This window comes from Nannobrachium achirus (genome assembly GCF_963921795.1).
Source record: "Nannobrachium achirus genome assembly, chromosome: 6".
Classification (NCBI taxonomy): Eukaryota; Metazoa; Chordata; class Actinopteri; order Myctophiformes; family Myctophidae; genus Nannobrachium; species Nannobrachium achirus.
In genome coordinates this window covers 37342514-37364459 of record NC_137815.1, presented here as the reverse complement: position 1 = coordinate 37364459, position 21946 = coordinate 37342514, and the positions used below count along the sequence as shown (strand labels likewise).

General features: G+C 41.8%; 1 protein-coding gene across 1 annotated transcript; it reads right to left on the bottom strand.

Moving 5' to 3' along the window:
- Positions 1–294: 294 nt before the first annotated feature.
- LOC308287073 (limbin-like) lies at positions 295–21939 on the bottom strand (the record flags this gene model as incomplete). Its single annotated transcript, XM_080728194.1, has 23 exons — positions 21500–21939; positions 21225–21282; positions 20638–20825; positions 20395–20451; positions 19466–19652; positions 19276–19376; positions 18750–18815; positions 18481–18615; positions 18069–18208; positions 15034–15358; positions 14212–14451; positions 13483–13658; positions 11955–12114; positions 11338–11514; positions 10657–10970; positions 9739–9931; positions 8036–8179; positions 7262–7489; positions 6665–6879; positions 6251–6338; positions 4425–4600; positions 1331–1432; positions 295–688 (listed from the first exon to the last, which is right to left on the bottom strand). Exons 1-23 carry the CDS (start codon positions 21746–21748, stop codon positions 295–297), a joined length of 4113 nt encoding a protein of 1370 aa, XP_080584320.1. The 5' UTR covers positions 21749–21939.
- Between the last annotated feature and the right edge of the window lie 7 nt (positions 21940–21946).

Sequence of the window (21946 nt, the reverse complement as noted above, 5' to 3'; positions counted from 1 at the left end):
AAAAAAAAAACAATAAACAAATATCTTAAAAAAAGGAAATGAATTCCGTATTACGATTTATATTAGATATTGTGATGTCAAGTGAAGCATGACCAATCCTGTCTGATTGGACATGATATTGTCAATCAGAAAGGGACAGAAAAGGTCCATTGAATGGACTTTTGGGGTTACAGAAAAGGATACAGAAAACGTTTGGGATTACAAAAAAGTTAAATGAAAACAGGTTTACTTTGGGTGACATAAAAGTTCTCGGACCTAGAACAATAGTCTGGTTGCCTATAGCAACCACACTAATTAAGGCACCGTTTGGCATGTTGGGGCTACTGAGCCCTTCTTCAGATTGAGAAAGTTCCTCTTCCTTTTTCTCCTGGGGACGACAACGTGGTCACGTGATTCTGGCGGATCTCGAAACACAAACACCCGTTCGCCGGTAGCAGGGATGCCTAGCATTGTTGCTGATGATGACCTGGTGGAAGTGGTAGCGTCGTCTGCCTCCACTGCTCCTTCTCTTACGGTGTGTTGGCGCTGCTGCTGTACAGACGACTTGTTAACAGGCTGCTGCTGTGTGTCAGGAGGATCGCCATCCTTTTGCTTCTCCTCGACCAACACTGGAATGACATCTCTCAGTGCCTCGAGTCGAGGACTGTGGAATAGCTTTTCCATCAGGTTTGGCCTTTTCTCCTGAAGTCTGAGGCATTGGGAGGACAAGAGAACCTTTGTTAGTCAAGTGTCATTTGGTCATTTAACCCCATGGACCCTAGTGTCCCCATATAGGCTACTGTTCATCATGTAGGCTAACAATCAGTCTAAAATAGCAGATCTAGGGCTCTATTATGATCCAGCTATGCCTTAACAGCTATGCCTTAACTTCTTTGCCTTTTTTTTTACTATTTTGAAAAACATTTTTAAATACTTCAAATGCTGATCTACATCTGCACGTTGTGAGCTTGCAGATCAGCTATTTGAAATATTTTAAAAAATATGTCTATATAGTAAAAAAAAAAGGCAAAGAAGTTAAAGCATAAGGCATAAGACCTGGATCATAATAGAGCCCCTACTGTACAAGCTTACAACGGCTGCATTGCATGGGTGAGCTTTTAGATCATCTATTTTAGGCAGAGAGATGGTGTAGAGGGAGAAAAGGAGGCGACCTTTTGTCGAGTCTTCGGGGACCCCAGTCTTCGAAGTAAATTATATAGTCTAGGCGTTTAAGTGGTGGGTTGAACTCATATTTAAACAGAAAACTAATATTTTCCAGTGGTATTGTTGTGCCTAATGAATGTAGCAGATTGTAGTATCACAGAGTTATTCACTATGTAATTGAGCTCACCTGAATCTGTCCTTGTTATCCATGTTTTGGCTCAGCATATTCCTAACCACTATGTCTTTCCTTAGTTTGACCAGCATAGTTCTACTTGATCCTCTAGGACACCTGGTGATGAGAAATCAAATCATTGATAGTTAGCATGTTAATGACATACAACTTTGGTAGACAATGGTAGGTTTTGATTTAAAAATCCCATTCATCAGTATTGATGAATGGGATGTTGTGTTTTTGTGTGCCTATACTGCCTACCATTTCTGCTGAGGTAAAACCACTTAAATATTGTTCACATTGCCTTGAATATTGTTTAACATTGTTCACAGTACTGTACATGGCTTTGGCTTATTTACTATTAAGCATAGGGTGACCATATTTTCAGCCACTCAAACCGGGACGCGAAACACTGTTGCCTAAAACCGGGACCCTAAAAGCAATGCGCACGTTACCGCGCACGCGCGTGCCCATTCTCTAACGTTTGTGCACGTGCACACACGCACCGCAGGGTTGCAAACAGGCAGTGAGTGATTGACAAACAGGCTCAGTGTTGAATTCAGACACGCAATGAATTTGTTCATGTTTTCTGATTGGTTAGGTGAGCATGTTTTCATGAAAAGAACATGATAAATGTCTATGCAACCACTGAAAACAGCTACTATTATTTTAATTCTGGCGAAAACTGGGACTATTTTGCAGTGAATGTTGAAAACCGGGACAAATTAGTGTTTTAGAGATATTTGTCGGGACACCGGGACACGCAGCTTGAAAACGGGACTGTCCCGGGTAAACCGGGACGTCTGGTCACCCTAATTAAGCACCCACAAGTAACCAAGGACAAATATTACTATTACTACAGCAATTTCCAAATCCAGGAGCCTGCAGTTTTTCAGCAAAAGCAAACATTTTCCAGATGGTGTCCATAATACGTTCTGGCTCTGTGAGGACTCCCTGGCCTATAAATCAAGGTGCATTGTGGAGAGAATCCTTCATGGTTAGTCAAGTGATGATGAACTGTTGAAAAATGAACTATGTCGAAATATAGGTTCCCATGTGAATTGTAATTGATAACATTATTGAAAAGTACAACAAAGAAAAGGCTTTAAGATGTACAGTTGATAAGATGCAGCTCTGTTGAAATTCCTTTGTGCCTTGCACATATAGTACTTTAATTAGTCCCAACATAATGTGTAGGAATATTACTTACACCTCGCAGAGGCAGACACCAAATACCCAAACACCAGAGATGTTACATCTTGGTCTAAAAATTCCCTTATTCCCTTGTCCTTTGGCTAGACATCTCTGGTCCAAGGGGACATCGTTCATAGAGTATTATTCAAAAACAGCCCAACCACAGTGTGGGCCAGACAACAGCAGTAAGTATTCCACAGACGGAGCCAATGGATTACGAGAAGATGGAGATAGAATGATGATGATGTATGATTTGATATTTGGTCTAATGGGGGGAAGAGGTTCCACCCTTGTGGGACCTCAGACTGAGAGTTGTTAAAAACACCAGCATTTTGGGTTGGGTGAAATGACCGCAAGCTGCTTTGAATATCATAATTTACTATGCATTCACATTAAATCCCTCAAAGGTGTTGACCTTTGAATTATTAGGAATCTATGTTCTTATTTGAAACACAAAAATAAAGCTATTCCAAGATTTGTTATTTATTCTTTAAACCGCGGAGGAAAAAAATAAAACTTGAAAAGGCCCACATTACAATGGAAAATGTGGATACTGTCACATGATGACAATGGCTTTCAGAGAGTTGCTTAGTGTTCATTCAAGTTCAAATGAAATGTATTATGCAGAAAAAAACTTGGCTTGAGAGTTTGAAGAGCTAACCACATCTTGTATGATGATCAGTGGCTTGATATAAATTCCCCCTTTTCGCTTAAAGAGAGACAGGATCTGTCCACAATATCTTGGACACGGATGCATTATTAAACCAATTCATCAGCAGTTAAGGTAGAAAATGTGTGATTATTGTCCTACTGAAAGGTAAATCAGTGTGTTTATGGGTTTAAATACAAAACAAAGAGCAGTCAGCCTTTACAGGTAAATGCCAGTACAGCTTGAACTTACTGACAGACTAAATGCCAAACATCTGTTGTAGGCTGCATATGGCTCCAAAATTGCTAGCTGTGGGGGTTTGGACTTGTCATGCGGAGTAATTTCAAAAAAAGAATCTAAAAATGCACTTTCTCAGTAACACATGGTTCTGTGTGGTGGTAAGATCTACTGATTTTCCAGTCTGAAAACAATACATTTCTGATGAGTCTATTCAACATGGCCATTCTGATGAGAAGCATACTTTACAATATTCCTAAGAGCTGTGATATGCTGCTTATGCATATATTCTATCATCATGTTACAGAAGAGCCTTCAAATTTGAAGTCCTAAATTAAGTTATGATAGGAAAATAGACGTTGCTGCTCTAATGGCTATTTTCCTAAATTGGATGCCAATTTAAAATACCATGGTTACTTAACGGATAAGACAAGAGTTGAGATATTTCTCTAACAAGCCCCCTGATATTTGCCGAGCGGTAATAGCAATGGTAATGCTTGCTTAGGAAAAAAAAGCATAATATTTTTCTGAATTTTATAATGTATATGAATGTAAATAATATACAGCTGAAACTCTTGTATCTAGTGCAGTGGTTTAACATTAGCTTAATGTCATTTTCTTTCTCACTCAATGGTAAACAAACCAACACACAGTATAAGTGTATACAGGGTATCTGCACATTTATAAAGTGACAATTTAAGGACTTTCAAGACCGTTTTAATACCAAACTGGCCAAACTGTCAAATATTAAGTAAACAAGAAGCGAACATTGTGAAAATAGCCGATCTACATGCTCACAACGACTCGCAACGATCTGCTATTTTCACAATATTTATCTGTGGAACCGAGTCACATTAAATGTAATACCTACAATTCCAAGTGCTTGTCAGGGTGGGGGTCCCCAGTTCAAATATGTTTATTTTGGGTGTCACGGCCTAAAAAGGTTTGAGAACCCCTGATCTAGTGAGTGTGGATCTCATAATAGGGCATAAGACTCCCACCCCTATTTTTCTTAAAGCAGATTCTCACCCTGAGGGTTCCTGCTCAGAGGAGCATGAAACAGGAGGCTGTTTGGGGCAGAGGGCGTCTATGATTGAGAGGAGCTCAGATTCAGGCAGCGTAGGGAGAAGAAGGCGCAGGGCCTCCAGGAGAACATCGGTAGATAGCCGAGTCTGCCTCACCAGCAGTGATGCAAAATCCAAGTCCTGAGATGAAAAGAAAACGGGACTCCATCATAACATGGCATACTAGGCAACAGTAGACAGAACAGACAAACTACAATGAATAAACAGACACAGCATCATCATTAACTCATTTACTGCCTCCCCCGATAGTCCCGTTAAAATCCCTATGTACCTCTCTGCCGGTAGTCCAGAGACTTTAATGTGCTTTAATCGCTATAAAACATTAAAAAGTAAAATCGCTTAAAATCGCTTCCGGTTGCATTTCCGGTCTGCGCCGGATATGACTTCCGTATCCGGTTGGGGGCGGGACCATGGCACAGCTACCGTTAGCTTCCGTGTAAACAGTTGCAGACGGAGCTCAGCGATGGAGAGGTCTTTTTTCAATCTGATTTTTTTATTTGAAAGCCGTGATCGGTTCTACACTCGCCTGGTACATGATCCGTGACATCGCGCACCATCTGTGCACGCACGTCGCCACGTTAAAAGGTAAGGACGACGCGGCAGTTAACCCCTTCAGTTGATGTTTAAAAGACACTAAATTAGTTAACATGAATACCAGTTTCCTTTCCTTATTAAAACAGAGCAGTTAGGGGTTAAGGGTTTTGCTCAGAGATATATCAACAGCACCGGTGACCTTCCAAATCCCAGGCAGGCAGTTTCAACTCACCCAGCTACTGCCACTCAGATAGACGCATACTGTTTGCTTATCTACAGATGCTATAAGTAAGTTATTTAGATGTTAGTTTAGTCACATGCAAGCAGTGGTGGACTTAACAGAGGGCTCCAAACAAAATAGAACTTTGCAGGGAGCATCACACACACGTTTTTTGGGGTCAGGTCGGGTGTCTTAAAGATGCCCCCCCCCCAAAAAAACTCAATACCTATATTGAAAAAGTAACAAACCAATAGGATTCAATCATAACTAGGGATGGGACGATACGCGATATTATCGTGATAAAAAACACTCACGATAATCGTATTGTGTAGATTTAATTTGTCGTGATATCATCCTCCGTCATGCACTGGGATCAATTCACCTTTTATTTGCCAAGCTGCATATCTGGTACCACTTAAAACCTCTATAATTGGTAAAGGGTACTTATAATATACATAGCCTACTTGAAATAGTCTTTTTTTTCACTCTATCAAATGTCTTTGCCAAAAAATAGCCGATCTACAAGCTCACAAAGCGTCGCGACGCGTTGCAAACTTTAGATCGGCTATTTTTTGGCAAATGTTCCGCCCCAGGATAATGGATTTTGATTATCATGATAATATCGTAAATCGCGATTTCTTTTGTCACAATAATCGTGATATGAAATTTTCATATCGTCCCATCCCTAATCATAACCCCTGCATGACATTGAACACTCGGTTGGTAGAGGATTATTGGTAGAGGATTGATTGATTGGTTGGACCCCCCCCCCCCCATGCAATTGCATGAAAAACGCTACTGCATGCAAGGTTTGAGGTTTACCTGCATTCCTAGTTACATTGTAGCACTAAATAGTTTTCTTGGCACTTTACTCGACCAGTCAGCCAGTTGTTTGTACAACTGGATAAGAGCATCTGCTAAATGCCTACATTTAGAAAATTAATATGTTCACGTGACGTCCGCACAACAGAATGACAAAACAATATTATATAGGAGTCATTGAGATAAAGTCAGACCTGGTCACAGTTTGCATACAGCCTCTTGAGTTCCAGTTGTTCCTTCAGATCCTCTGTGGCTTGACCTCTGGTTGTCAACCCTTGCAACCTGGCAGTGGTGGATGAGAGTTATAACATTTGCAGAATAGAGCTGATTATTGATGGAAATGCATCAGCAGGAATAAAAGCTTTCTCAGTCAGCCTTTGATGATGTGCCACTGACTGAAGAAAATAGCTTGCAACTCACTTTCAGTAGCTCCAATATTTATTTTAGACGTCAAGCAGCATAGCATAGATATAAATATTGGAGCTACTGAAAGTGAGTTGCGAGCTATTTTCTTGTTTCCTACTAACACTGCTCTGGCAGTGTCAGCTCAGCACTAAACAACGGAGGATGTGCGTTATTTTTCTTTGACCACTGACACAACAGCCCACCTATCGTCCAACAGCAAGAGGACCTGGTCACACTTGTACAGCGCCTCCTGGAGGATGGTCGCCATCCTGTAGTCCTGCTGCACCTGGAACACTCTCTCCTCCTCTTCCTCCTCTTCATCACGGTTGCTAGCTTGCTTCTCTCTGGGCTGAGCTTTCTCCAGGCAACCCAGTTCTGCCCTTTCCTTCTGAAGCTGCTGGTCTGCTTCTTCTAGACCCTGTACCCCCCATCCAGAGTCAAATTAAAAGGAAATGTATCTAAATGACTTAACCTTTACATGAGCGGTCAGACTTTTTATGAGCTATGTGATGAGAATATCACACAGCTTCTTTTTCATGGTGATGGATAACAAAAAGCAAGAGTCTTGCACGACACGAGTCTGACAAGAACAATGCAGTGTGAGAAAAGCAGGAGAATGTGCACAATAAATGGATACCGTGAAGTGAAGAGAAAGCACAAAAATAAGAATAAGAATGAGAACAATGGATACTAAGGCTTTGCGAGGGCGGTGCCAGAAGCCAAGACGCTTGCTGGTAATATTCCCACTGTCCTTGTGCTTGCCCTTCAAACACATCCAACTGGAGAGGATGGTGTCCTACCGCACAGTGGTTCTGTATGCTCTGGGCCAGCTCCTGTGTCTCCAGGTGCTTCCCCTCTCGGAGCTGCTGGGGGAGCATGCTGTGCAGGGTGAGCATGGCTCTGGACGTCTCCAGCACCTTGGTCCTCCTCTCTGCCTTCTGATAGTAGATGGCTGCCATCTGCATGGCCAGGCTGTCTGCCTGAGAGCGCAGCTCACTCTCTCGGTCCTTCTGCATCTCCACCAGGACCTGGAACCAGAGAGACAAACACGTCAAGTCAATTCATTTCAAAGTCCCATCCCTTCTGATTTAGAAACTTACTTCTGGTCCAGATTAAACAAATAACAATTTCAATAATATTATTTCATTTTGTTTTTTAAATATATGTACAATTTACAACTTGATTTGTGCAATTTACAAATCATAATCATAATTCATAATATGAAAATCTGTGTTTTTCGCTGCTGGTTAAACTGCATTTTTACATGTTATTACAATACCTTACCTTATTCATATTTTACCATAATTGTGTGATCTCAATTAATAAAATAGATTTACTGAATATTTAAAAAACGCTTCCCTAGTTCACACAGTTAGTATTCACTCTTGGTTATGACCTCTGGGGGTAGTGACATGTGTTTAGCTCAGGAGTCTGATGTCAAGTAAAGATCAGCTAACAGCATCATACACCTCCCATCATAGACATCATCACTCAAGTCACCGCAGATAAAAAGGATTTATGGTTGTGATAATTCACTGAGAGAAAGAATAATGCTGTTCTCTCTTATACTTCACCTTGTCCATGACACTGCTCTCCACCTCCTTCTCCTTGTCAAGCAGCTGGATCCTGTCCTCCAGTCGCTTGTGGAAGACGAGCAGCTCAGATGGGTCTGCTTTGTGTCTGGCCTCGCTGGATTTCCCCTTGGAGTGCGTCTTCTTCTGCAAAAAGCCACAATGTTTTTGAGGTGGTTGAGAGAAAGAGCCCACAGCATACTCCCATGATGTGATTAACAATTGAAAACCCTGCAGAGCCCATTATGATCTCCGAGCAACAATGCACTGTCATCCCGTTGCCTCACAATTGATGTGGACCACATTGTTGGTTACACTGCTGGCCGCTATTCCCCACACTTGTTATTACATCAAAGAAAACATTAGTATTCACATTACCGCCCGCAGCAGTTCAGCTCAAGTGGCGGTCTGCGAATTTATTTCATTGCAATTATCTGCATAAGTGATCGTAAGTAATAGCAATAGAACAGAGAGAGACGGCTAAATAAATGCAGGCATGCCCACTATCTACAGGAGCGATAAAACAAGAATACGATGAGAGAAGAAATGCTAGGTTGAAATAAGTTTCTGTTGTGGAGGAAACGATACCGTGTTATATACAGTAGATATTTCTCCTTTCTGAGGATCTAGATTAGAACTTGGGGGTTCCTATTGTTTCAACCACCACTCCCTGGTGGAAACAAGTATGTGCTTGTGCTACAAAGTAACAAGGATAGCAAACAGACCTTGGCTTGTATCTAAATAACACACTTTGCATTTTTGAAGTAAACCACATGCAGATTACTAAAAAGAAAAACTGGAAAGATGGATCAATTATGTATACTTTGGCCCCAAGATGGTACTCTAACATAACCTCTTTCAACACTTACATAAAATCTATTTTTATAGTACTGAATTGTCACCCAATCAACCAATCCTTCATTTAATTTAATTTAATTAGAGAATACTATAAACTCATTTTAAAGAAACAGTTCAGGTGATTTCAGGCTCCCTTCACCAATTAATGTCAATCAATCAATCAATAAATAAAAAGGATCTCAATGTAAATAATCCATGTGCTTTCCTGAGCTATCCTTTTAGTTGACATGGTACCAGTGAACTGTACCGTCATGAAACTGTACATTTTCCTATGCAAACTTCTAATAAAGAATTACTTATACAATCAATCAATCAATGAAACTTGCAAAATATATGTTTTTATAGACAGTGATAAAAAGGGGTGACAAAGGGTCTGCCTGTGACAAAATATTACAGAGGAGGTTGTCTTTTTTTATTTTTTTATATATCTTTTATGGGCTTTTATGCCTTTATTGATAGGACATTTAACTGACAGGAAATGGGGGGAGAGACGGGGAGTGACACGCGGCAAAGGTCGTCCGGATCGGGAATCGAACCAGCGGCGCTGCCATGCCAGGCATCCATGCCTATGTGGCAATGCCTAAATTGTATGCGCCTGCCCTGGACCAGTAGGCCAGCGGGCGCCCCCCAGAGGAGGTTGACTCACTCACCAGTTTATGAAGTTTGCCACTAGAGGGCACCACTATGTAGCTATGTGCAATATAAGGGTTGATATACATAATTCTCACAGCACTTCACACTGTTGAGCTTGTAGATCTTATATAAGAGGTTGTATATATTAGGCTTTAAAATGTAAGAGCAGGCCCCAGAAACGTTACTATTAACACTAGTAAAGTAGTTCTTCCCACCTGTGTGTGTGTTTTTTCGGTCTGCTCATGCATGTCTTTCCTCCAGGCAGACAGGGCGCTGTGGAGCTTGGCTCTGGAGACGGCGTGAGGCAGCACCAGGCAGCGGTCCATCACAGACAAACACTTCTGGAACTCCAGCTTCATCCTCAGCATGTCATCCTCTGACAGGGTCAGCTGGGAGGAACACAGACACCTAGGATGGACAGGCAGACAGACAGAAAGACAGACAGTTTGTTGTCATATACTGTCCCAAACAGTGGGTCGGACCTTAATTTCTTTTTCTCCTACATTTTGTTTTGAATTCATTATTATTATTTCAATACATTTTCCAGTAAAGTTTTTCCTCAAAAAAGAAAAAAAAAAAAAAAAAAAAAAGTAGTGAAAATAGCCGATCTACAAGTAGATCTGCTGTTTTTACTAGTTTGGGTCACGGGCAAATATCTAATTTATATTTTGGGTCACAAGCTAAAAGGTTTGGGAACCACTGCTCTAAATGACAACAATATGAAGAGGACAGACCATCATCTAATAGCGGTGCAACGGCGCATCCAGAAAAGGTGTGGTCAAGCACCCCTAAATTTCATGTCAGCATCCCTAAAGATTTTAAACCTAAAAATGTAAAGATATATAATTAAAACAAAGTCCGGCACTTACTTAAATGTTTCTAGCATCAGAGTCAGCCCTGACTGAATGGTTGCATAACAGGCTAACCTTAGCTAGGTTGCTTGTTTAGCTTAAAAACAGAGTGATACTTCACAGAAAAACGATTCAATGCCATTGAACTGACTGACTATCAGCACTAGTGGAATACCTCTTCTCCAATGCAATAACCTAACCAGAACTGTTGTATACATAGTTACATACTATGTATCACATAAAATCATTTGATATTGTCAAGCAGTGTGTTATTATACATACCTGAAGAACGCCCGGCCCTTGGCCCTGATCTCCTTCTGCTCCTGCAGCTCTCTCTCCATGGCCTCCTGCAGGGCCTCCCTGGTGCACCTGAGGGTGCGCACGGCCGCCTTGCCCTCCTGGTGGAGCCTCTCCTGGGCCTGGAGGAGAGCGCTGCCCCCTTGGCCCCCCTGGCCCTGGGCCGAGCCCGACTCAGGTTCCAGCTGGAGGAGGGAGCGTGGGGTTCCAGGGGGCCAGAGGGTCAGCAGAGCCTGGGTTGCAGAAGGCTGGATGGATTTGACCTCTGCCATGGCAGTCTGTAGCACACGCATTGTCACCTACAGTATAGAAAAGGGTGGAACAATGGAGACAGGGGATGATTTTTGGTGCATAGTCTGCATACTCCATTGTCTTGCTCACAACGTGTCGTGAGCTTGTAGATCTACTATTTTTGGTGAAGAGAGTTGGCATAGATGGAAAAAGAACTCATCAAGTACAGTGCAACTCAGGTCTGTTTTACTAAGCATCTAAGTGGTTTAACTGAAACTTTGAATTTCAAATATTATCAAAGTATTCTGCGGCACCCCTGGATTGGCATCACTGCACGCTACTTTGAGGAACCCTGGTGTAAATAGCTTGCAGTATGTTGCCATTGGTTTTTGCACACGTTACGTTAGCAACAACAGAACGTTGAAAGTGTGTCACCTTGCGGATGTCTGCGGCAGCCTCTTCGTCCAGGTTGTTGATGAGCTCAGCCAGCTCCAGGCTCTGGGAGGTCAGCAGGTTCTGCCAGCAGTGCAGGTGCTGGGCGATGTCCACCGTCTCCTCCAGGCTCTTAGACAGGCCTGACAGATCCCTCTGCCTCTGCTTGTGAGTCTGCAGCTGGAGGGGATGGACGATTGAAAAGAGGGTCGGTTCAAGCTACAATCCGGAACAGTTTTCTGATAAACTTATGTTCCTATATCAGTGCTGCTCAAATCTTTTTCATGTCCAAAGACCGCCGAAATCATAGGTATTTGCCGCCAACCCCCATCGCAAAATATTTTGTTCAGTTCAAAATATTTGCTTAAAAAAATCTTACATTTGCACACATTTTCATGTGCATTTTCATGAGCTTATAAATGTATATCTGCTGTTTTTGAATAGCTAAAATATAAAATATAATGGTTAAAGTGGTTAAAAAAAATCTAAAGTGATGATTTCCAGGTCTTAATATTAAAGCTGCAATCCAGAACGTATTTTAATGAATAAAACATGATTTTAAGCCAGTGGTTCTCAAAGTGGGGCCTGGTGACAGTGGTGAGTGTTAGTGGCATATTCACCATGTCAGAGATGAGTTCCCTCCTCTTTTTGACCAGCCCACAGTGCATGGCTCTCCTCTCCTGGTTCAGAGCGTCCTCCAGCCTCTGTCTCACCAGCACCAGGTCCTTCTGAGCCTTGTCCTGAAGCTGCTCTATCTGCTCTGCAGGCACACTGCCCCCTCTGGTGGACAAGAAGAGAACACCACCATCCCCATTGTATTGTTTGGAGAAATGTGATGGGTTTAGATGTCTACTGTTGTAAAAAATGTATTTCATAGTTGGTCATTCATTCACATGTCAGCATTGCAAGCAAAACATGAAGGTATGAATGAAGGTATTTGTTCACATTCTGCACCAACATGGGTTGTTTACACATATGCTTATTGTAATGTTTTTTATTGCGACCGTCAGGTCGCAGTTACTACCAAAACCTCCACCAGCTGTCTGTCAGTCAGTCTGTCTGTCAGTCTGTCAGTCAGTCTGTCCGTCACGCCACACTTTTCCCCAACTCATATCTCCGCCACCGCTACCCCACACTAGGCTAACGCGGACCAGTTCGTGTAGGCAGATGGGCGGGCGCGGCGAGTCTCACCGCAAGTCTCCGACCAATAGCATTTGTTCTCCTCCCCCCTCTGCTGCTCTGCTCAGCGCAGAGAACGCTGCTGCGTCATGATGTCAACACATTCGGTGTGACGTTCTCTGCACTCTGATTGGTTAGGGAAATGCTACACTTCCTCCAACAGTGATCATAACGCGATCGCCCAGGCTTCATTTTCTTCCGATCGCCAAATGAAGCCTGGGTTTCCGAGGCTACCGTTACCCCAATCCATGCCAAACTTTGCACACACACTCCTTGCCTGCCAATCCACAACCAGGGACCCCCGGAGCTCCAGGGACCCCCTTCCGCCGACGCCAAAAAGTGCAAAAATGACCAAATGACCACCCAAACGGGGCTGTTCACGGGGACTTCCTGGGGACCACCGACTCCTGGTGCTCCAGACCCCTGCCACTGCAGCGCCTAGGGGCGACCGGGAGAGCCGAAGCCGGTACCCACGCGTCCGCCTCGGCGGCGCCAAGAGAGCCGTCAACATGAATCTGTCCCATATAGCGCCACCATCAGGCCCATTTTTTCAAACACATTTTTGGACACTGATCCTACAGATTTTGCCCTAAAATCACGCAAATCGGTACACAGAATGTCTACACTCATGTCATCAACATGGATCTGTCCCATATAGCGCCACCATCAGGCCGATTTTTTCAAAATCATTTTTGGACACTGCTCCTACAGATTTTGCCCTAAAACCATGCAAATCGGTACACAGTATGTCTACACTCATGTCATCAACATGGATCTGTCCCATATAGCGCCACCATCTGGCCGATTTTTTCAAACACATTTTTGGACACTGCTCCTACACATTTTGCCCTAAAATCACGCTGCGACCTGACGGTCGCTTATCTCCCGATTAGGGAGTCTTACTGGTTGTAATTGTTTTTTAACACTCATTTCAAGGCAGTGACTCTTTCACCTACAACAGGCTCTGACCTTTTGATATGATTAAACCAGTTATCCAGATTAGAGGAGGTGTTGGAGAAGGTGTCTGAAATCAGGCCTTTGAGACTGTGGAGGCTGTGGACCAGAAACTTCCTCTGGGCATGGCGCTCTGCCAGCATGCAGCGCTGATTGGCTAGGACCACATCTAGTACCTCTTCCAGTTGATCCTGGGCAAATGAGAGAACATTATTCAAGGTCAATTCACTTGCACTCAGTCAGAACTGGTGCATTGACCAAAATATACTGGATATTAAAAGGACATTCCAAATCTGTTTTCCCACAGCCTTGAAAGGTTTTCAACACAATCCTTGACACAATAATGTAATTCATGTAAAGTAATCATGTATTTTCATGTATTTTATATGTGTATGTATATTATTATATAAGATAAATACAAATATAAAAACATGAAAATACATATTATTTTCATTATTTTTCATTTCCATATTATGGACCCCAGGAAGATTAGCTGTCGCCACCGGTGTCAGCTAATGGGGATCCATTTAATAAACAATAAACAATAGAACAATAGGAATGTGAAGTGGTGCTTTAACCCATTTACACCGGGTACACATTATTAAGCATTATTTTATGCTTTAACTATTAAAAAACAAGCTCACCAAGTGCTGCACTGTGAGCTTGTGAATCTGCTATTTTTCAGTAGCTAAAGTATAAAATAATCCCAGGCCTAAACGGTTTAAATCATCTTGTCGTGCTCACTTGGCAGGTGAAGTATTGGTGCTGGAGGCTCTTGGTGGTGCTCTTGTCCAACTCGCCCATCCTGGTGGCCTCCTCCAGCTCTTCAGAGAAGATCTTATGGAGCTCCACCCGCCGCCACTCCACAATCTGCCTCTGGACCTTGGCGGAGGCCTCCTCATGTCGCACCAGCAGGGCCCTCTGGAGCTGGCTCTGGGTCAGCTTGTGTAGCCTCTCCAGCAGGACACTGCACTGGAGAAGCTCCTGTTAAATTAACAGTATCATAGATACTTTATTCATGATTTTATTGTTTGATTTGTTTCTCAACATCCAAGTTCAAAAAGATTGGAAGGTTCGGGACAGTGTTGATGTTCTTTATCTGAAAACCTTTATAGATTAGTTATAAACATGTACTTACTACAATGCAAGCGTGCAGACTTTAGAAAGGACAATGTGCTCGCATACCGAATATTATCATTATTATAATGTATTCAACTTGAATGAGAACAAATGTGTAAATGTACAGTATGGCAGGGAATTAAGGTCCACAATTCCATAAGCCATATACTTGACTGTTCAGTTATAAAACTGCAAGAATGAAACAACACATAAAGTTTTGATTATGAATGAATGATGATTATGAATAGTTAACGCTTGCTGGCATTACCTTAGGTAGGCCACAAATATCTTGCCTCCTTATATAATTAATAAACAAGATTATTTTTCTCAAGGGGTTATTCCCAATAAAGAATACCAGACAATCAGAGTCAGCTTATCAATAGGTGACTTTGTATGTCCATGCAAAATGGACAGTCCATCAAATACTTATTGCGTAACCGTCCACACCTGTTGGTCTGCATGCTGACACAGCAGTTCAGCCCTGGCCTTCTCCGCTGCTTCCCTGTGGTGCTCAACCTCCATTTCTTCCCGCGTCTCCAGGTTGCACTGGCCGGCCAGCGCGGCCATGCGGGCCCCCCGCTCCTCCTTCAGACGGCCCTCCATGCCCAGCAGTTGGCCATGGAGCACGCTGAGTAGCCTCTGCTGGGCCTGGGCGCTGGCCTTGCCCTGGGAGCGCAGGCTTCCCAGCAGGGCAGCCATCACGTCCTTGTAGATCTGAACCCGGGTGGCCTCCAGGTTGGTGGTGGCTCGCAGCAAGCTGGACATCTCAAGACTGACGGGGGACAGAGGAGGGTAAAGCAAGAGGTCGAAAAGAAAAGGAGGTGGCTTTTGGTTAACAAAATCTAATTTGAATGATATATATCAGTGGTTCTCAAACCTTTTTAGGCTGCGACTAAAATACAAAAAAATAAACATATTTGAACTGGGGACCCTGTAGCAACTCATAATGTAATAAGGGCTCATAATGTAATAAGGGCTCATAATGTAATAAAATAAATGTAATAAAAACTCATAATGTAATAATCAGCTCATAATGTAATAAAAAAACGAGCGCATAACGTAATAACAGATTTTTCAATAATGTAATAATGTAATAATGTGTTACATTAAGAACCTCCACATAGGAGGCTCATAATGTAATAAAACTTCATAATGTAATAATGTATTTTTATTACATTATGAGCTGATTATTACATTATGAGCTTTTATTACATTTTGATTATTACATTATGAGCTTGTTTTTTATTACATTATGAGCTGATTATTACAGTATGAGTTTTTATTAATTATTTTATTACATTATGAGCTGTTATTACATTATTGGTTGTGGGTAACACACCTTGCCAACTTTGTTGATGACAAATGGAGCAACTATCTGCTAAGCATGCAGCAAATGAATACATATAGGGATCATTTAAAGGGAATACACCATGAATTTTAATTTTTCCAATTTGTATGTATTTTTTGGGTGTCCCACTAGCAGGTTCTATCCTCACAAAGTCCTATTTCTGACCATTGTGTCTTTCTCAGTTTATGGGCAGATCTATGTTAGCAGGTTTCAGAACGGGCTGTCTGATTTTAGGTCCGATTGTGTGCTGAGTGGGGGTTGGGGAGGGGTGGGCAGGCCTGAGAAGGAGGCAGGAGGAGCTGGGAGAGGGTTGGGGAGGGGTGGGCAGGCCTGCTGAGCAGGAGGTGGGGAGGAGTGTGGGGCCAAAACTGGCTCAATAGCACAGTCCTCCCACTCAGGACAAGGTGGTACTGCAGCTGAAAATGCTCTGAAAGCCAGGCAGAAATGACAGGGGCTCTGTATTCAGGAATGGTAATTTAGCCTCAAACCTTTTGAAAAACGTTTTTGGGGATACAAACAATGTTACATTATTTTAAAATTATACATTATTTTTAAATACATGGTGTAGAACCATTAACTGTACAAAGAGCATCAACAATGTTCAACGTACAGTTCGTGATTGTATCGACACTGGGTGTTGATGCAACATCGATAATATCCCCATGTGGTCAGTATGACGACAGTCTGCCATTGCTAATTCTGGGCCACTTTGCCGAAGGTCATGGGGACCATTATGTAAGCCTTGATGGACCAGTCACACACTTGATTCAAAGAGTCCAGGAAGCACCACTTCGATCTGGCCCTCACTCTCGCCCTAAGTCTGGCCCTCACTCTGGCCCTAAGTCTGGCCCTCACTCTGGCCCTGACCCGGTACCTCACTGTGGCCCTGACCCGGTCCCTCACTCTGGCCCTGACCCGTACCTCACTCTGGCCCTGACCCGGTACCTCACCTTGGCCCTGACCCAGTCCCTCACTCTGGCCCTGACCCGTACCTCACTCTGGTCCTAAGTCTGGACAGATCTAAGTGGTGCGCTCTCCTCTGCTTCCTGGACTCTTTGAATCAAGTGTGTGTTATCAATGTTGCATCAACACCCAGTGTCGATACAATCACAAACTGTACGTTGAACTCTGTGGATATTTGTTGTACAGTTAAATGATCCCCATATGTATTCATTTGCTGCATGTTTAGCAGATAGTTGCTCCATTCTTCATCAACAAAGTTGGCAGGGTGTGTAGCACTAGCAACCAATAATGTAATAACGGCTCATATGTAATAAGAGCTCATAATGTAATAAGAAATGTAATAAAAACTCATAATGTAATAATCAGCTCATAATGTAATAAAAAACTAGCCCATAATGTAATAATTAAAATGTAATAAAAGCTCATAATGTAATAATCAGCTCATAATGTAATAAAAAATACATTATTACATTATGAAGTTTTATTACATTATGAGCCTCCTATGTGGAGGTTCTTTATGTAACACATTATTACATTATTGGAAAAGCTGTTATTACGTTATGCGCTCGTTTTTTTATTACATTATGAGCTGATTATTACATTATGAGTTTTTATTGCATTTCTTTTATTACATTATGACGCCTCGCGTTGAGACGTTGTTAGCATGTAGATCTGCTTTTTTCACAATGTTCGCCTCTTGCTTACTTAATATTTGACCATTTTGCCAGTTTGGTAGGCTATTAAAGCGGTCTTGAAAGTCCTTAAATTGTCACTTTAGAAATGTGCAGATACCACTTACTGTGTTGGTTTGCTTACCATTACCATACCAACAAAATGACATTAAGCTAATCATCTGGGGACCCCACAAAATAATTTGGGGACCTCACTTGGGGTCCCAACCCCAAGTTTGAGAACCACTGATATATATATAATGAAAAAGAAGACATGCAGTCACAAAGTATTTGTTGATGCATTGCAGCATTCAAAATAATGTATAATGCTTTTTTTATACAGGAACTAATTTATGGTGCTTTATTGAATTACGGCTATTAAGGCTTTTAGATTTTACACAAAACATTCATTAAAAGGCAACAGAGAGGGATGAAAACAAGGGAAGTAACCACTGAATCCTAAGTAGCTGAAGCTAACTGCATTGTGCTGATCTACTCACTTCTCCAGAGCCTGGGACATGTTTTGAGGGTCCTCCAGAACCATGATGTCCACCATCTTGTCTTCAAATGCAGCCTCATCTTTGGCTGTCTCACTCATGTTGGAGTCTGCAAACTCAGGGTCTGAATCCCCCCTCCTCTTCTGAGGGAAACCAATAAGAAAAGCCTGTAGTGTAAACTGTGCATATTGTCAGGGCAACAATACAATGACTGCATATTGTACTATACATACATTTATATACTGAAATTATGATATTCACTCAAAAGAATAATACATGTACATATTTTATCAGAATACAAAACATGCTAAAATGGTTTGATTGCTTTATGAATGTATTATAAACAAGTATTACATAAGGTAGTAATGTACAAAATCCTTTTGATGACACTTCATGAAAGTTAGTCTCTTAATACCCTTTGTTGTAGAAGGTTCAGTCTAGTTCTGACACATAAAATGTTCATGGCCAAATATCCCAGAGAGAGCAGCATCAAGGTCACAAAGAAAGCGCCGACAAATCCAGCACAATGGGCCCCGTGGTTAGGATAAATCTAGAAATAAAAGTGATAAATATCATTCAAACTTTTACTACAAAATCTCCAACTGCTGCATTATTCTGTGGACGCATGGTTCCATTAAAGGGACTGAGTAAATGTACTGTATATGCTAAGTGCTCACCACTTACCCTGTCAGTAGAGTTCACGCTCAAGGTTAGATTAGCCATTAGAGGACCAAACATGCTGACATCATTCTGAGGGGCCAAGAAAATATACATCTCCACAATTAGTCAGGGTCTTATTAGAACAGTGGTTCTCAACCTGTGGGTCGGGAATCGGGACCCACAAAGATGACAGTGAAGTGACAATTTAAAGACCATTACTGCATCAAAAGTAATCAAAAAACTACAGTTACACATTAGCCAAATTGTCAAATAATATAAAAAAAGAAGCAAGGATTGTGAACAATACAAGCTCACAACATCTTCCGTTGCGAGACGTTGTGAGCTTGTAGATCTGCTATTTTCACAATATTGTGGAAACGAGTCAAACAAAATGTAATGCCTCAACTACTACAATTCCAAGTGCTTGTCAGGGTGTGGGGTCCCCGGTTCAAATATGATTCTTTTGGGGGGTCACAGACTGAAAAGGTTGAGAACCACTGTATTAGAAGAGAGAATTCCAATAATGTGAACTATGACAGCTTGACAGTACCTGAGAGGCATTGGAGAAGGTGAGAAATGCTGGAAGGTCTAATACTTCATTCTTATTGGTCTTGATATGAGCTGTATAATTCACAACATGTTGGGACCCAGCTAAAAAGACAAAAGGCCAACAAACAGATGGTTATTTATTGAAGACCCAACATGGGCACCGTAATTTACAAATTAAAACATATTCCTACCGGGCAGAAAATCGATGGCAAAGGTCTGGTACCCTGTTTCCACCACCTTGCCTTCAGTCTTTACAGGTACTATCCCAGAGATAGAGTCACGGATGGCCACCTGTGTAAGGTTGGTGCCTCCCACTGGTCCATGGTTGCGAACCCGCAGGAAGAAAGTGAGTTGAGGGGGATCGGTACCAAACTTCACCTGGTCCCATGGAAATTGAAACGTAAAAAGCACGTCAGAATAGGGATGGGATGATATGAAAATGTCATATCACGATTATCGTGACAAAATAATTTGCGATTTACAATATTATCGTGATAATCCAAATCCATTATCCCGGGGCGGAACATTTGCCAAAAAATTGCAGATCTGCAAGCTCACAACGCGTCGCTTATTTGATAGAGTGAAAAAAAAGGACTCAAGTATGTATATTATAAGTACCTTTTACCAATTATAGAGGGTTTAAGTGATACTGGATATGCAGCTAGTTAAGGTGAATTGATACCAGTGCATGACAGAGGACGATATCCCGATAAATTAAATCTCCACGATACGATTATCGTGAGTGTTTTTTATCACGATAAACGATAATATTGCGTATCGTCCCATCCCTACTTCAGAATAGAATCAGAAACACTTTATGAAAAAGTATGATTTTCATACATGGGCATATCTCATCTCAACATACATTACATAAAATACAGATAGACTAATAATGACAAAGCTCACCGATCTTGATAAAGATGAGTAAAATGTATCTTAATCATTTGTTCATTCACATTTATGGAAATCTCTAGTCTCAAGGCAGATTATTTTTGTTTTACCGAATGGGTTCTCTGATTGCATTTATAGTACAATTGACTTGAGCACAATTACACCTGTAATATGCATATTGAGAATAGAAATACAATACAGGCAGAAATACAAAAAGTCATACTTGTACCTGAGCACACTTGTAGAATTTGACTCCAAACGCTGATGGGTTTGTTACACTCTGAACCTACAGGACAATTCAAATGGAAGACATTGTAATACATTCCATATAACAATAAATCTTTGCACAATTATGTCTTCTAATTTAAAAAGGCACATAGCGACTCATATACGAATAAGAATTGTCAGCAGAGCATTTGAGAGCACTTGTGACAACTGACAAGTAAGGTTCCCAGTAAACAGAGAAGCATACCTGAGGCAGTGTACGACCAGGGTTGTACCTGGTGAGAGTGCTTCTCCGTCTTCTACGGCGTATGATGTCTGATAACATGTAAGTAAAGGAGCTGTAAATTGAGTGGCCCCAGGGGCCGGCAGGAGCTGTGGACAAGACGGGTCCCTCCTCATCGGAGAACATCATGGGCCCACACATTTCCTTTGCTCCTGTGAAGTTACATTATAATATTATTGTTGGGGCAGTTAGTGAAGTGATGTGATGTGATGGAGGGTGAGAATGGAAACAAATCATGACAGGAGCTCTGCAGTTCTTCTGGCAACTTACACATCTACATTAATAATCTGCTTAAATTGTCTACCACTGTTATTAGCAAACAATTGCATATTATTTACCTCTCACGGAGTTTACCATTGATTGCAATTAGCCATAAATCATAACTCTTGTAGAGGTCGCTTAGAGAGTAAACGTCCCAATAAGCGACCTCTACAAGAGTTATGATTTATGGTTAGATTGCAATCATCATGGTGCGATATGATGGAATGATTGATAACAAACACGCTGACAATAATAGATAATGTGTGTATTTTAGGAAAAAGTACACAAACCATCCATCCTCTGGAAACTCAGCTCAGCTGATTTCGTACAAAGGGCGAAAGAAAGACCCTGCGAAAAAGGACACACATAATAGTAGTGACATGCATTATGTAATGTTACTGATGTAAAGCAGCTGTTAGCCTACATGAACGTGACAGACTGCAAGCTGTATTAGAGTAGACATACGCAGGGACACTTCTCCCTGGACAAATAACCCAGTTATTATACCCCAGCACATACATAATGTAGGCTATTTATAGCAGGTTTCACTTCAGGATTCACCCACCTCGCGTCCTTCCCAGATACCGTTTGAGACAGACATGTAGCTGCTGGACACATCCCGAGAAGAACTTGGTTGACAACAAGGGGGATGCTCAGCCCTCAGAGCCCTGTCCTCCAAAATAGCGGAACGCGTCCATGTCGTCAACTCCGAGTGGGTCACATTGTTGTTGCAACGACACGAAGGAGGTCGGAACAAATGTCCCAATTGCAGATGAAATAAAAAAGAACATACTGTGATCACCTCCTGAAGCATTCGATTAGAGTTGAGAGCCGCACGCTAATTTAGTGGCTCCATTGTTCCTCGCCAGTGATGAAAACATTGGAATAACTTGTCCTTGGTGGGGCATCATAAACACAGTTGCGAATGCACAAGGGCACTTCTTTTCTGGTTGGTTATGTTGTTATCACACTAAAAACCATTTACCTTTTACTGTTAACGAAACATACCACT